The sequence below is a fragment of the Sinohyriopsis cumingii genome, unplaced genomic scaffold (genome assembly GCF_028554795.1).
Source record: "Sinohyriopsis cumingii isolate HCF-2022 unplaced genomic scaffold, ASM2855479v2 utg001818l, whole genome shotgun sequence".
Classification (NCBI taxonomy): Eukaryota; Metazoa; Mollusca; class Bivalvia; order Unionida; family Unionidae; genus Sinohyriopsis; species Sinohyriopsis cumingii.
In genome coordinates, this window is record NW_028316062.1 from 240,877 (window position 1) to 256,734 (window position 15,858).

General features: G+C 32.4%; 1 protein-coding gene across 1 annotated transcript in view; it reads left to right on the top strand.

Annotated features, from left to right (window-relative positions):
• The window catches only part of LOC149771494 (uncharacterized), a gene marked incomplete at its 5' end in the record, with an annotated part of 186,776 nt that overhangs the window by 165,915 nt on the left and 5,003 nt on the right, over positions 1-15,858 (top strand). Inside the window, 11 exons of the mRNA XM_089948375.1 lie at positions 1,489-1,602; positions 3,111-3,224; positions 4,571-4,806; positions 5,433-5,497; positions 7,928-8,085; positions 8,600-8,699; positions 9,482-9,501; positions 9,998-10,139; positions 13,422-13,615; positions 14,172-14,257; positions 15,034-15,084. Coding sequence (XP_089804501.1) covers positions 1,489-1,602; positions 3,111-3,224; positions 4,571-4,806; positions 5,433-5,497; positions 7,928-8,085; positions 8,600-8,699; positions 9,482-9,501; positions 9,998-10,139; positions 13,422-13,615; positions 14,172-14,257; positions 15,034-15,084 — 1,280 coding nt within the window. The remainder of the gene's footprint in view (positions 1-1,488; positions 1,603-3,110; positions 3,225-4,570; positions 4,807-5,432; positions 5,498-7,927; positions 8,086-8,599; positions 8,700-9,481; positions 9,502-9,997; positions 10,140-13,421; positions 13,616-14,171; positions 14,258-15,033; positions 15,085-15,858) is intronic.

Sequence of the window (15,858 nt, forward strand, 5' to 3'; positions counted from 1 at the left end):
TCTTTCAATCTCTCTTTGCTCGTATGGTACGAAAAGACTATCTGGAACAGGCGATCATCCTATGTATCATATCGAAAAAATGTAATTATCGAAATATATCAATAATTCAAAAACAATATATTCCTCAAATTAATGTTAGTCGAAGACATCCAAACGGTGTGTCATTTTTTGTTGTAAAGGGTGTATAAACCATAAGACTTACTGAAACTTAACGTGTAACACGTGCTTTCATTTTCAGGCGGAAGGAATGATCTTTTGTTTCTATCAGCTGTTATAACTATATATAATGCAAATATATTACAAGGTCGCATTAAATTTAGTTCTCTTCTGATTTAAGAAACTGTCGTATATTCGTTGTATTTTACATTTGACCGGAAAGTGGCATAATGGTCCCTAAGTTACTTGAATACATTTCTTAATTACGTTTTCTGATAACATGTATAAGTTTCTTCGGGCAGAAAATGCTTTATATTGAAGCAATGTTTAACTTTACGTTCTATAGGACTTTTATTATTTTTTAAATGTACGATAATGATTTCGTCACAAACAAATATTCATTAATTTTCTAGGACTATAGCATCGAAATTTTAATTGGTCGAGTATAATGTTAATTTGGTTGTTCACTTATGCCCCGGACATCGCCAACGAGTTTGAAGGAAAATACATTTAGGTGTGTTTTTAATAATTAAACAAATTCATCACTAAACAGGAACCATTGGCCAAGCTGTACTTACATGAAAATTACTACTCCAATTTTTTTTACAATTAAAATGCCGTAAATTTACAACACAAATCTATATGCATTATTTCAAACAAAATTATTGTTAATATATTTTTTGTTCTTTTAATCGTCATACATTTAGTCTTGTCTATCAGATTATTCTCTATTTTAAGATCATACATACGTGTTATTTATTTACCACTGGCATATTCATAATATTGAATATAATTAGTTCTTCATCGATATAACATAAAAGTATTGTCTACTGCTGTAATTTAATTGCACTGTGTGTTGGATGCAAAGCTAACATTACGAGACCTTAACAACGGGCTTACAAAGATTTATTGGTTTTAAGATTGAAACATTTTTTTAAACCACTTGAAAACAGATACATGATGATGTTATCGTGATCGACACCAATGAACAAACATTAGTACACGTTTGAATAGACATGGATCAAATGATGATGTGCACAAAACGTCACTGAGTATATTGTAACCTGTTCAATCGTCTCATTAATTAGATGGTTGAATATGTTTCTTCTTCAAAAGCTGTTAAGTACTCGTTACGTTCTCCTTTTCAACAGAAAGATCACAAAGTGTTCTTTTAATTATGTAAAGCATTGGTTGTATGTGAAAATAAACCTAAAAATCAGAAATGTTGCCGGTTCAAATAAAAAGGTTTACAAATTAAGAATTGCAAGGATAATTGAGAGAGTGTTTATCATCGCTCTCGAATTAAAACTATGATACTTGCCTTTGTTTCAGACATTGATGAATGTCTCAATTCAAAATGTGGAAATAATGCTACCTGTATAAATACCATGGGTTCATACGTATGCAACTGTACGGCTGGCTGGATGGGTATCAACTGCGCAGAAGGTATTTTAGGACTGTCTTCGCTTGATAATAACAATCTTCTAACTAATCGGTTTCATGTCACTAAAAGGATTGTCAGTTAAAATCAAATTACTATTTCATATTACTTCAATTTCCATTGCATAGAGATCTAAAATATTTGGTCCTTGGTACGTCCATATGAACATATCGCACCATCCAAATGTGTCGATATATTATGATATTAATTTCTTTCAATCTCGTTAGATTATTGAATTAAACAATTCAATATTTTCTACAATGTTTTCATTCATTTGATCCACTTTTTGAAGTTACGTCTCAATAGTCCTGATATGGGATGCATTAAAGTAACATGAATAGTGCATACAACATGCTTTGAGAAGAGGTATCTGGTGCCGACTCAAACAAAGATGTTTTATTCAAGAGAGGTAAGCACATATAATCCTTATAAGTACAAATGTACAAAAATGGCAGGAACGGAATGGAAAGTACAATTGCTGTATTTTATTTCTAGGTAACACACAACTTTCATGTGCATTGTTTTCCATCAGGTTTCTTATATTGCAAAGCGTGCACACCAACAAATCTTGCCAAAACGCTCCTCTTCAAAAGTTGTATGGATTGTCGGTTAACCCAATAATTTATTATTTTGTTCAGTTTTCTTGAATTTTTAATATAGAAATCAGCGCAAGGGAGGCTGGTAGAATATTCGATCATTAGTATTGCCTTTCCAATCCTTTCAGTATCTGGTTAAGCTGTAGCTGTGGTCGATTCTACTATGTGTTTCTATATGATTTTTTCTTTGGGCACTGCACTTTCAGACCTATATATAGTGACTATAAAATATCAAATATTCCTCGTTTTCACTCCACGTTTATCTATCATTACCCTCCCCCAATGTATTATGTAAGAATACATAGACAATGATCACCCGAGATGGAGAAATTTCTTTAAACATTCGATCGAACCATTTGACATGTCTTTCTAGCTGAAGGTTTGAATGTATTTCTGCATCAAATACTCTTAGTACTTGTTCGTTTCCTTATTTCTGAGAGTACTGGTGCCAATCAAGTGAAATATCATTATTCAGAGAAATCGCTATATGGGAAAATAAAATATTGTATAAGAATGTTGGTTACGTCTATTATAACTATTATTTGATATCACCACCAAAGCTGACTGGAGAAAGATTCTCCGTCGTTCATTTATATATTGAGTAAATTTAAAATTTTCAGACATCAATGAGTGTTCCGATTTGACACGTGAAAATAATGCTACCTGTACAAATACCATTGGTTCATACGTATGCAACCGCACTAAATGTATTTTACAATTTACGTTTGATTGATACTATCATACGTCCATATGAAGTTAAAATTGCGTATCCTGCAGTGTTTTAATCTTTGTTCATTGCAACTTCCATATCAGCGTGCACCACAACCGTCATATCTGAAAATATCTAAGAGCATTAAAATTCTTTCAATGTATCTTTAGATTATTGAATAATAAAATTCCACCTTCTCTGTTTCCAGACATTAATGAATGTTCCAATTTGACATGTGGAAATAATGCTACCTGTATAAATACCATTGGTTCATACGTATGCAACTGTACCAGTGGCTGGAAGGGCATGAACTGTACAGAAGGTATTTTACCATTTATCTTCAGTTGATAAAATCAGTCTTGCAAGCGGTTTCATGTCACAAAACATACTGTTTTTTAAAACCGAATTACTGTTTTATTTCAATTAAAGAAATAGCCTAATATGTCTTTGCTCCTTGGTACATGCAAATCAATATACACCGCAACGTTGAAATGTGAACATATCTTTGGGTATTACTTTCTTTCAATCTCTCTTTGCTCATTTGGTAAGAAAAGACTATCTGGATTAGGCGATTATCCTTTATATCGTATCAAAAAAATGTAATTATCGAACTATATCAATAATTCAAACAATATATTCCTCAAATTAATGTTAGTCGAAGACATCCAAACGGTGTGTCATTTTTTTATCTACAGAGGTGTTGTAAAGGGAGTATAAACCATAATTCTGACTTGGCAACTTAGCGTGTAACACGTGCTTTCATTTCCAGGCGGAAGGAATGATAATTTTTTTCCTTCAGCTGTTCTAACTTAATATAATGCAAATACATTACAAGGTCGCATTCAGTTTTGTTCTCTTTTGATTTAAGAATCTATCGTAAATACGTCGTATTTTACATTTGACCTGAAAGTGGCATAATAGTTGCTAAGTTACTTGAATACATTTCTTAATTACGTTTTCTGATAACAGGTATAAATTTCTTCAGGCAATAATTATGTATCTTGAAGCAATGTTTAACTTTTCGTTCTATAGGGCTTTCATTTTTTTTAAATGTACGAGAATGATTTCGTTACAAAGAAATAATCATTAATTTTCTTGGAATATATCATCGAACATTTAATTAATCGTCTATAATGTTAATTTGGCTGTTTTCTTATGCCCCGGACATCGCCTACGAGTTTCAAGGAAAATACATGTATTTGTATTTTAAATAATTTAAGCAATTCATCACTAAACAGGAACCATCGGCCAAACTGTAATTTCATGGAAATTACTACTCCAGTTTTGTTTACAATTAAAATGCCGTCCATATGCATTATTTCAAACATAATTATTGTTAACGTTTTGTTTCCTTATTTTAATCATCATAAATTTAGTCTTATATATCAGAGTATTCCCCCCTTTAAGATCATACAGACGCGTTATTCATTAACCCCTAGTATATTCATAGCATTGTATATAACTAGTTCGTCATCGATACAAAATGATTTTATTGTCTACTGCTGTCATTTAATTGCAATGTGTGTTGGATGCAAATCTGGCATTAATAGACCATAATAATCGGGCTGACAAAGATTTATTAATTTTAAGCTTCAAACACTTTTAACATTTAATGGCCTTTTCTAAGCTAAATTATTGCTCAATGTTAGCGAAAATAATTGTTTTCAGACATAGACGAGTGTTTCGAGAGAACAGCTAATTGCCAGCAGGCTTGCGTGAACACTAATGGAAGGTACAATTGTTCCTGTTATTTGGGATTTGGTGGAAATGGTTATAATTGTATTCCTGATGCAGCGAAATATTCTGAAACAATATTCTTGAAATTCAACTTCAACGTCCCGCAGAATGAGAGTCTGAATGAGTCCAGTACCTACCAGAAATATAAAAAGGAAGTGAATACCACGGTATGATATCGGAAAACCAACACGTAAAATGATTTGATATCAAAGCAATTTTTTTAAGCGTTTCACTCAGGCTTATATTCGCTTGATCTATATGTCATAAAAATAGCTCTAATAGTCTTATATACAACATAATAAAGGTGTGGCAGTTTATATACAAGAGAAGAAATCAATGTGCAATGGTAAATTTAACTTTTAGTTCATCGATAGTAAAATGTAATGCTATGTAAATTGCAATTTAAATCATCTGTGTGATCCATCCTTTGAAGCACAACACACTTAGTGTTCCATTATTTAATTCCCAATACACTTCATTTTCCATTGGTTAATGCCCAACAGACATCGTTTTCCATTCGTTAATGCCCAATACTCTTCGTTTTGCATTAGTTAATGTCCAACACACTTCGTTTTCCATTAGTTAATGACAAAAACACTTCGTTTTCCATTAGTTAATGAACAATACACTTCGTTTTCCATTCGTTATTGCCAAACACACTTCGTTGTACATTAGTTAATGACCAAAACACTTCGTTTTCCATTAGTTAATTCCTAATTCACTGTGTGTTCCTCTGGTTAATGTTCAGTACACTGAGTGTTCATTCGTTAAAGCTCAATACACTTCTTTCCAGATCTGGGAATACTTTCAAGAAAAGCTTGGTAGCGGTTTTGAGAGCGTAGAGATCATACGAATTACGTAAGTAGTGTTTTAATATTCCTAGAATAAATGTGTAATATTACAAAATATTGTTGGCGTGTGTTAACTTGTTTCATTGTTTCAAAAAACAATTCATAAAAAGCATGTGCTTCGGATCTTTGTGATGTTGAACTCTATCTTAAGATATAATACTATACAAATGCATGCTTATTATTATAAGAACGTTCTGCATTTTCTCTCAGAAACATTAGCAATATTACCTTAGCATGTATTAGTCCTCCTTTTTCCAAGGAATTTCTACCATAATAACATATATCAACATACTACAATTTGGATGCATAACCGATAATACAAATTAGATGTCCAAAAACTTAAAACCTTCTACACATTATTATTCAGTTAAAGGTTTTCTCAAAAGTAAGATAACCTTGTGTCAATCAGAACACTGCCTAGTTTACTTTTTACATTATTCATTATGTACAAGTCATGTAAATGTATATAATTTTCTCTATCTATACTGGAATTTCGTTGGAAGTAGTATAACGAAATATTCATGTCAATACTTAGGTCACCAAGTGCTATAGGTATAAATTATAGGTAGTGTAATGGATTACTATATGCTGGTTTTCAAAATAGCAATCCTAATCAACGTCTTATGACAAATTGAAATCTTAATCAACGTCTTATGACAAATTATAATCTTAATCAGCGTCTTAAGACAAAAGAGCAAACTTAATCAACGTGTTATGTGAAATAGCAATCTTAATCAATGTCTTATGACAAAATAGCAATCGTAATCAACGTCTTATGGCAAAATAACAATCTGAATGTCTTATGACAAAATAGCAATCTTAATCAACACCTTATAATAAAATAATAATCTTAATCAACACCTTATGACACAGTAGCAATCTTAACGAAGTATGACAAAACACGACATTCTACATTAACTTTTAGATACCGAAACTAAAGTTAAATGCCTACCATTATGACGTAGCCAAATATAATTGATTTCACAAAGTAAATATCTTCACAACATCTTTATTAAGAATTTCTGCTAGAATGTTTTCTAACACGTTTAGTTTCCATGTGTTAGTGGTACTATTGCACTATGATATTAGTTTCAATCATCTATACCATGCTGGAATTCAGTATTTTAGTTCGACATCCTCTACCTCAAAACGTCTAATATATTACTTAAAAATAGAAATCTCCATGTCATATGCGGTTCGATTATTTTTAAAAAGCTCTAGTTTTTCAACCAACAATTCAAACGTAATTTTCCGTTATATTTACATTTCTACACTCATTGTGTACAGCATTTTCATTGAAATGCGAGTTTATTTATATTTATTTATACCCAAACGTCGTGTCTTATTTATCGACTATGTCATCACTAGTATATTGGTATATATTAGACCGTTTCTTTCTAGGTCTTTAAAACTCCTCATTTTTTTAGAAAATTCTTTGTTATTAAATAACTTGTATAAAAGAATTCAGTTATGTCTATTCGTGTATTTATTTTTTATTTCTGAAGGATAGTTGCACAAATGCAGTTAAAAAAACCTATTAGATTTTAGGGAAAGATTTGTGTATATGGTAATCAAGAGTGTGAATATGATAAATATGCAAAACGAAAAGCTTATTATGAAGGGCTAATTACAAACGTGAGTCTACATTGCTTTTGTTTGGCACTTAATGTGCTATTACGGTTGTATAAAACTTGAAATTTAATATTTTAAACTAGTAGATATCTTTAAACGTTGAAGACTTTGTATCCTGTGCTTTCAAATAACGAATGACATATTTAAGAGACTTTGAATGTGTTGTTCGTGTAGACAGAATATAGATTTAAAGTAATTGTTGAAATAATCTGAATTTACATTTGGTTCAAGACAGCGTAACTGTTTCTAGTTTTGTATTACATTAAACGTACTTGGAAATGGTTGATAAATAATGACATTTAAGGAAGCTTTTAAATAAAATGGTTCACTATATTGTCCAACATTGAAGATGCATTTGATTGCTAAATAAATCTAACATTGTGAGAATTACTCTTGCGTTGGACATATTTTTTTCTGAAAGATACGAAATTATTTATGAGTCTTCCAGAGTAAGTACAACAAATACGGATTTGAAGGTTATGGTGCATGTGCAAAAGCTGCGCAATAAATCGACATTAATAAGCACCATCGAACTTTGATACAACAAATCATTAATTTATATCGTTATGTATGCCTCTCTGTTCGCAGGAGTGTGTTAATTTTAATCGGAGTCACAAACAATACGCGTTATGATCAGCGCTTTGCTAGCGCGTAAACAACCCAAACGAAATTTGTAGTCGCTATTACTTTTGATTCCTTTTGTATGGGCATTTATGGTTTAGGTTAAATCGCGAATATGTACTAATGTACATTATTTGCAACAGTAACCTTATTAAACATATTTTGTAATATTTTCGTATTGCAGGAATGGCAGTTTGAACGTAGAGTTCCGCATTACTACTCAAAACACAGATACAGTCAAAAGGTTGTTGATCAAAAACGTAGCAGACGTTTTCAAAGCCACTTTTGTTATAGACAACATTAGTGTTTCAGTTGCTTCGGCCCTAATTGGTAATCTGACAGGTAATATACAAATATGTAAATTAACAACAACTTAACACTGACATGCTAATAATAAGGTGCTCATTTTTAACGAGCGACAAAAATGAGTTGATACAAAGTGTTTCATACATACAAAGAGGTGAAAGGATTTAAGCAGTGCAACCATCGCACGAGAATGTTTAGACACTTCAAACATAGTTATATAATATGTTGAGTTCGCGGTTATGAGTTAAGTCGACGCTGATATATATATATATATATATATATATATATATATATATATATATATATATATATATATATATATATATATATACGTTTGTGTGTGGAGAGAGAGAGAGAGCGAGAATAAACAAAGGAAATGTAGATGTATGTTGACAAGCACATGATCAACGTAAGAAGGTATTCCACAAGTTTATACATGCATTTATTTATTAAGCTTAGGCCCATAAACTATGCTTATTGTAGAAGAAAAGAAAAGAAGTGTCATGTATATATATATATTTATTTATTTATTTATTTATTTTTTCAACAGTAAACGAAACTGCTGACCAGTGTGGGCTGTATAAATCGTTGACACAGCCATGTCCCAGTGACTATACATGCATTGTTGAAGAGAATGGCCCAGCATGCCGGTAAATAATCATAGATAATAACTGATACAAGTTCGAACTTTTCTCTCGGATATGAATGAAATGTGATACCTGATGAAAAAATTCAGCAATATCACTACTACTTTCAGTCGGACAACTAAGTCACTCTCTCCTCTCTCTCTCTCTCTCTCTCTCTCTCTCTCTCTCTCAGACATACATACACACACAGATGTAATTTTAATAAATGCAGAAATCTCGTTATTTATACAAGCAAGTTTCTTGACTTACTCTCTACATTATTGTTTCCATAACCTATATTCGTATACAAGACACTTACAATACAGACATTCCTTTATTTTATACGAGTCCAAGTGCATTTCATTGTATCATTTTGTGACTCTAATTATACAACTGTTTTACTACTAAGCTTACATGAAAATACTAGTTTTAGGTTTGTTTTTATAATTATTTCGGTCCTATATTATATGTCATACTCTATGTTATTCCATTCTATGGGCTTTCTGATTATATGCATACATAAATCACTCCCACATATCGCCATCTTGTAATTATCAGAAAGGAATTGCCAAATAATTATCCATTGAGTGCATTATGTTTAATATTCTGACATATCAGATTTAACATGACCATAACAAATTTGACTCTGAAAGAAAATGGGTTTATATGTCATTTTACTTACGTTGCTAGTCGACTTCGGGGAGGGTTATTGAAATTTGAGAGGTTTGTAGAATTTAGAAATCTTATTTCCCTTTGCGAACAACTATCATATAAACTTTATATAAATTTGTTCTGTTAAATTTCAGACAAACTTACAAACCCGATGGTAAGTTCAAACATTTTGTTACATGTTATTAAACACAGAAATGAGCAACTAACAGTATAGTCCAATTATCCATTTACTCTCTTATTCCTTACTCTTTCATGGACCTACCTTTACATTAGCGTCCAATGATCCCTTACTCTTTCATGGACCTACCTTAACAGTACAGACCAATTATCCCTTACATTGTATCAGCCTTCACGGATTCTCGATATGTAGTCTGTAGTCTGTAATGAGACATATGCAGTCTCCTTTATCTACCTTAATTGCTAGAACACAAATGTTTTTAGGTGTGTAAGACTAATCGTTTTGTTTTGTTAATCAGTATGAAATATTCCTTGTTTCTAGTGGATGAAAACCGTTGTAACTTTAGGTAACTCAACATGCGTGTTTGTTCTTGTTTTCAAATAATATTTCATGACCATCTTGCTCATTAACACATTCAACCTGATAAAGAAATATGGTTAGTCACACAACGACTCATTGTTTCATCTTTCAGATAACTTTGAGCTTGTGGTCGGTTTAGGAGTCGGACTTCCACTAGGGATACTCTTAATTCTGGTAGTTATTGTGGTAGTCATCTACTGTGGAAGAATTAGGAAGAAGGAGGATCTTTCAGATAGCTCATCCCAAGATGAAAGGTACATGCTTTATAATGTAATCTTGTTTATGTTTCCTCGACTACTGACAACAGTAATTGCTTTCATATACATCAATCCTTCGTTTAATGTCAACCAAACTAAAATATAATGTAAAGATCGTGCTCATTATGATATAATGTTAATAGTTGCCACATGATTCACGTGTGAGATGTCCATCCATTGATGTTGCGCTGTATTTCTTGGTATGTGGTCATTTAGCATGGCCTCTACGTGACATGACAATATCAGGTTCCGATTCTTTTTTAAATGGCATTTTGCATAGATGTCAAGGAAAACAAATTGCATTTTATTTCTCTAAATTACGTGAGTATTCGACCAAGGATATTGTATCATATAGTTCCTGATACGCTTTAATTTCAATTGACCATGCTTTACAACGCGCCGATACACAATGAATCGATGCCAATTTGCTTTCATATTTCACATTATCCTTTAAAAATGAATCATTAAAATAAATATCGTTTTACCTAATAAAACCCCAATCAAAACATGATACCTGTTCTAGCGTCTTCTCGTCTGTATAATTACAATAATCCATTATCCATTATAGCCGTTTATCTTATTTACTTTCATGGCCTGAAAGACTGTGCGCCACATCCAAATGTGATAGTTATCACATTGGTGGTAAACAGATTGTTTAATAACAATTCTGAAACCTGGACACCTTAAAATAAATAGATAAATTAGCCAGCGTCCGGCTAACCCATATTGGCATTGCTTCGACGATTAGATAATGATGATCCCGATTCATATATTCTAAAGAAATTTCATAAAAATGAAAGAAAAGATTCAAAAATAAGTGAATGATTTCATATCATTGGATGGAAATCGCTGGATCGTATGGTGAATGTTATGCTGTAATATGTAGGTTTTAATTACTTATTACTTAGTTATCAGTGGTGAGACTGAGCAGGGACAAGACGGTATATCATACAAAATCAGGATTCATGAGAAGGTGCTCAACTTCCTCGCGAAATTCAGTACATAAGTACTTTATGTTTAACCCGGCAGCAAAAGTACACGGTAGCGTGAGCGGACATCATTTATTTAAATTCAGGTACTGATGAGTTTAAACATCAACACATGTCGTAACTTACTAAACATTATAGTAGGATGCAATTATAGTATATATTTTATTTTTCATTGATATTTATTTCTGTTTTGCCTCGTATTTATGATGACAACATTGTATTTCTGGTGAGCTCACTGCATAACAAAAGAGATATGCATGGTGAAATAAACTCGAAAAACCCGGTCATATCAATTCCCTGATTTTCGACGGTTTATGAAATGCAGTTTATATTGTAAAGGAATGAACGAAAAGATGGATGGATGCAACTTATGAAGAACATAGAGACATCACTTACAAAAAGATTGAGATGATATAAAATTAAATGATTACGATGAACTAAACAAATCAATGCATAATAGTAAACAAACCCTATTGCATTTAAGCCTTTCGTAAATGGTATTCCCTGTTCTGAAAGATCCTTAGAGCCCTTTATGGTTCTTGCACTAAGATATTGGCAATTCGATGACTTCTTCACTCTAGATTACCCTCTAATGGCTTTCTAACTGTGTATGCACGCCTTCTGTTTGCGTTTTCACTGTATAGGGTTTCAAGCGGCTTACTCTGGCCGTGATAAATGTCCCGGTTTTAGCTCATGTCCATAGTAACCGCTCATGTGACCGCCAATGTTTTACCTTGCATATTGTCGCTTTATACAGACCTTAGGTTACATATCATGAAATACACGAGCTTCTCGCCTGGTGAGAACTATTTCGCCACTATCATGGTCGTATTGCTTACGTGAGTTTGTATTCTACAGTAACAGTCAGATAATACGTTTTTACCACATACGACTTCAGATAATAATTTTTTCCTTTCTTTATTAAATAGAAAATATAACCTTATTGAATGGATAATTATAAAAAGTAAATTAGTTTAAGTCGCTTTGTGACAGTTAATAATTTTAAGTCAGTCTGTGACAGATTTGTGTCGTTCATGTGCCTGTACTCTGGTATAAAAAGAGGGTTTTGTTAAATACTTTGTGCGTTGTTTCTTTAAAACATGTTTGTTGTTCATACTTGCTGTACCATTCGATACATTTTATCTGCGAAACTGGAAGGTATGTTCGCTATGCTAGACTGTACTGCATATACATGTAGGCCTTTCAAACAGGCATACTCCATACACAAGTGTGTCTTGTAAGATAGGCACAATACATTCACAATAGGCTTTCTCAGATAAGCACATTACATACACATATACACCTTGTCAGATAGGCACATTACATACTCATGTAGGCCTCGTCCGATAAGCACATAACATACACATGCAGGCCTAATCAAATAGGTACATTGCATAAACATGTAAGACTTGTCAAATGGGCACATTACATACAAATGAAGGCCTTGTCAGATAGGCACGTTACAAATACATTTTGGCCTTGTCCGATAGGTACAGTACATACACATGTAGGCCTTGTCAGATTGGCACATTGAATACACATAAAAGCATTTCAAATAGGCACATTACATGGACATGAAAATCTTGTCAGATAGGCACATTACATACACATGTAGTCCTTGTCAAATATAGGCACAATTCATACAAATGTAGGCCTTGTCCGATAGGTACATTGCATACACATGAAAGACTTGTCAGATGGACATATTACATACACATGAATGCCTTTTTAGATAAGCTCATTGCATAAACAAGTAAACCTTGTCATCTAGGCAGATTGCATGTATCTTCCCTATTAATAGCCGTTGCGACTAATTCATTGAACTTCATATGTACCCGTATAATCACAATACAAAGTCGCGATGAGCAAACGCCGGCATTTTCCGCAATAATTTATTATATAAATTAACATTAGTGCAATAAATAGAACATACTTGGCAAAAACGTTCGAATATGATGTTGACAAGGTAATTATCCATGTATGATTGTCTTTATAAAAGACTAAAGAGCGTCCGATGATCTCTATGAAGTGTCAACTGGCCATAAACTTCTCATGGTGTTGGGTCATATACTGGTTTTTATATTATTTATTGTTTTATTAATATAAATCGAAAAAAAATTATCATTTTGTCTTCATGTGCACGTTTTCACACATATTGTGGTCGCTACTTCTGTGAAATTTTAACTCCTGTTTTCTCATTGCATTGAATGTTGATCATAAGGAACAGAAACGTGTCGACGGAACAGGTTCTTGTTTTCGTTTCCTCATTAACAGTATTATTTGTTTCCAGATCAAGAGTTACATTTCAAGGATTTGCTCCTTTTGGAATACCAACAAAAATGTCCAGCCAATCTCCTAACAACCCTTTTACTGGACAATCTAAGTCGTACTTAGATGTAACATCAGTTTGGCCTCGTCATGAAGTTAGTGCTACAACAGACCAACAATTTCCACAGTTCAATCCTGACACTGGGCATGAAGGACGTACGTACCGTGTATTCAGTAACCAACGCTTTGATAGTTTTCGACAAAAACAACATATATAACTGCTACATTTTAATAATCGTAGCATTATGAATTAATAAGATCAATCAATTATATTTTCGTTGATCATTTTCAATAAATCCGTTTATTTTAAGACCAATTACTTAACTGAACCCGAATTATGTAAACACTTCCAATTAGAGAGTACAAGAGGAGTCAAATGGCAAGAAATTATTGTCAGTGGAAATCTGTATCGACAAATAGCTGGCAGTAGTATTAGATCAGTTTGTTAAAAAAACTTTTACAAACTTTGTTTGCCTGATTTGTACAGTTTTATTGTTGAAAAGTATAATTAGGAGATAGGAAAGTATTATTCATCATACTGTTTCATTTTTATCTTGATAGCACAGTCAGAAACCGTGTCAGATGAAATTGTGTTGAATGGTCTGCCGAAACAAAAGAATACTACATTAATGGATAATATTTCATTGACATAACTTTGAATATGCTTTTAGATCAAATAAGATACGTTATTAGATTTGTTTCAATTTTCTAGATGCTTATAAAGATGATGAAGACAAGCAGAAAGAATCCAACTTTTCGTGGGACTTCATATTAAATTCTTTGAATCCTGATCAAAAGGTGATCCACAAATTTTTGAGAATTGCTTAGTTTACTTGTATTTCTAAAATGTAAATTCAGTATTAAGCCCATGAGTTAAATATGTCTTTCTTTTATATGTATTTTGCTCTTAAGCTGTCAGACGCTGCAAGAGTTATGTTAATGTTCTTCAAAAAGTACTAATGCATACGTTTGAGAAGATGTTCACGTGTTTCCTGTCCAGTTTACATTAAATTTAAATAAACTAAGTGATAATGAATTTTTCTTAATTCCATGATATTAGAGTAAATACAGACACGAATGATTTTTCTTAAAAATGGAGTATGATTATAGCTAACTTCAGGCATGTGAACAAACTGTTTTGTTAAGTTTCATGATTATTTTCTAAACAGCCCGACTAATATATTGGCAAGATGAATGTAATCAAACTGTTGCACGTGGCCTTATCAATTGATATGTATACAGGAATAGACAGTAAATCTATGGTTTCATTAATATTGTGTGTATCAATGTTGAATTTGTTAGTTTATCTCATCAGTATTGTAAATATCATTACTTCTGTTTACAAGTAGATTTTTTTCGTCGATTTATATTGCATAAGACATTATATTGTTTTTATTTCATTTCATGTCAAAGAATAAGCAATATCAATAGAAGCCGCAATAATATATAATACATACATACACATACATACAGACACACAGACAGACAGACGAAACGTATGTACGTACGTAATGCATACACATATATGCATTTTATGGAATTTCAGATGCAGTTAAAGCATTTTTTTCTTTCAGTATGAGATAAAACGTCCTCGAACGGAAACCTCACCAAACCCTCTGTATGGTGTAAGTATATATATATATATATATATATATATATATATATATATATATATATATATATATATATATATATATATATATATGTGTGTGTGTGTGTGTGTGTGTGTGTGTGTGTGTGATGTTTATTTATACAAATTTCATTAACTTCTGCATAACCTCTCTATTCAATATTGACATTTCATCACTAGCATTTATAAAATCACATTTGAAGCACGGGCATGACGGGAGAGCGTTTCAACACACCCATTGGGTTCAGCGAAGGTCGATACCATAACCTATAAAAAACATGTATGATGGTTGTAATTACATACAGAGACATTCAGAGTTTCTTCCATTAAAAGCACCAGTTCGGTACGTTGACTTTACTGAATGTATATAACTTGCACGGCTCTACCTTCCGAACCATTGATGTTAAAGAATCAATATACACGGGTATCTCGAAAAACAGCTAGAGCTAGCTGTCTTGAGATTTCGACAAATGCTCACATTTACGAAGCATTCAAAATTGTATGTCTTAACTGCCAGATTTTTAGACGATCAATAGGTGAACTTTCCTAGATTATGAACCGTCTTTTGAATCATACACACATGAATCTTCATACACATATGGATTTTAAAACCCACATGAATCTATACACTGTTTACTGTAGAGCAGATAAGTAAAGTGTCCGCTGAGTGGTTTTATTTGTTTTGCAGGACAGGCGAACGTAACATAATTGTACGCTTTCACCCAATGCACACTCGATAAAAAATGCAAAGTCGTTTGATTTGGGAGTG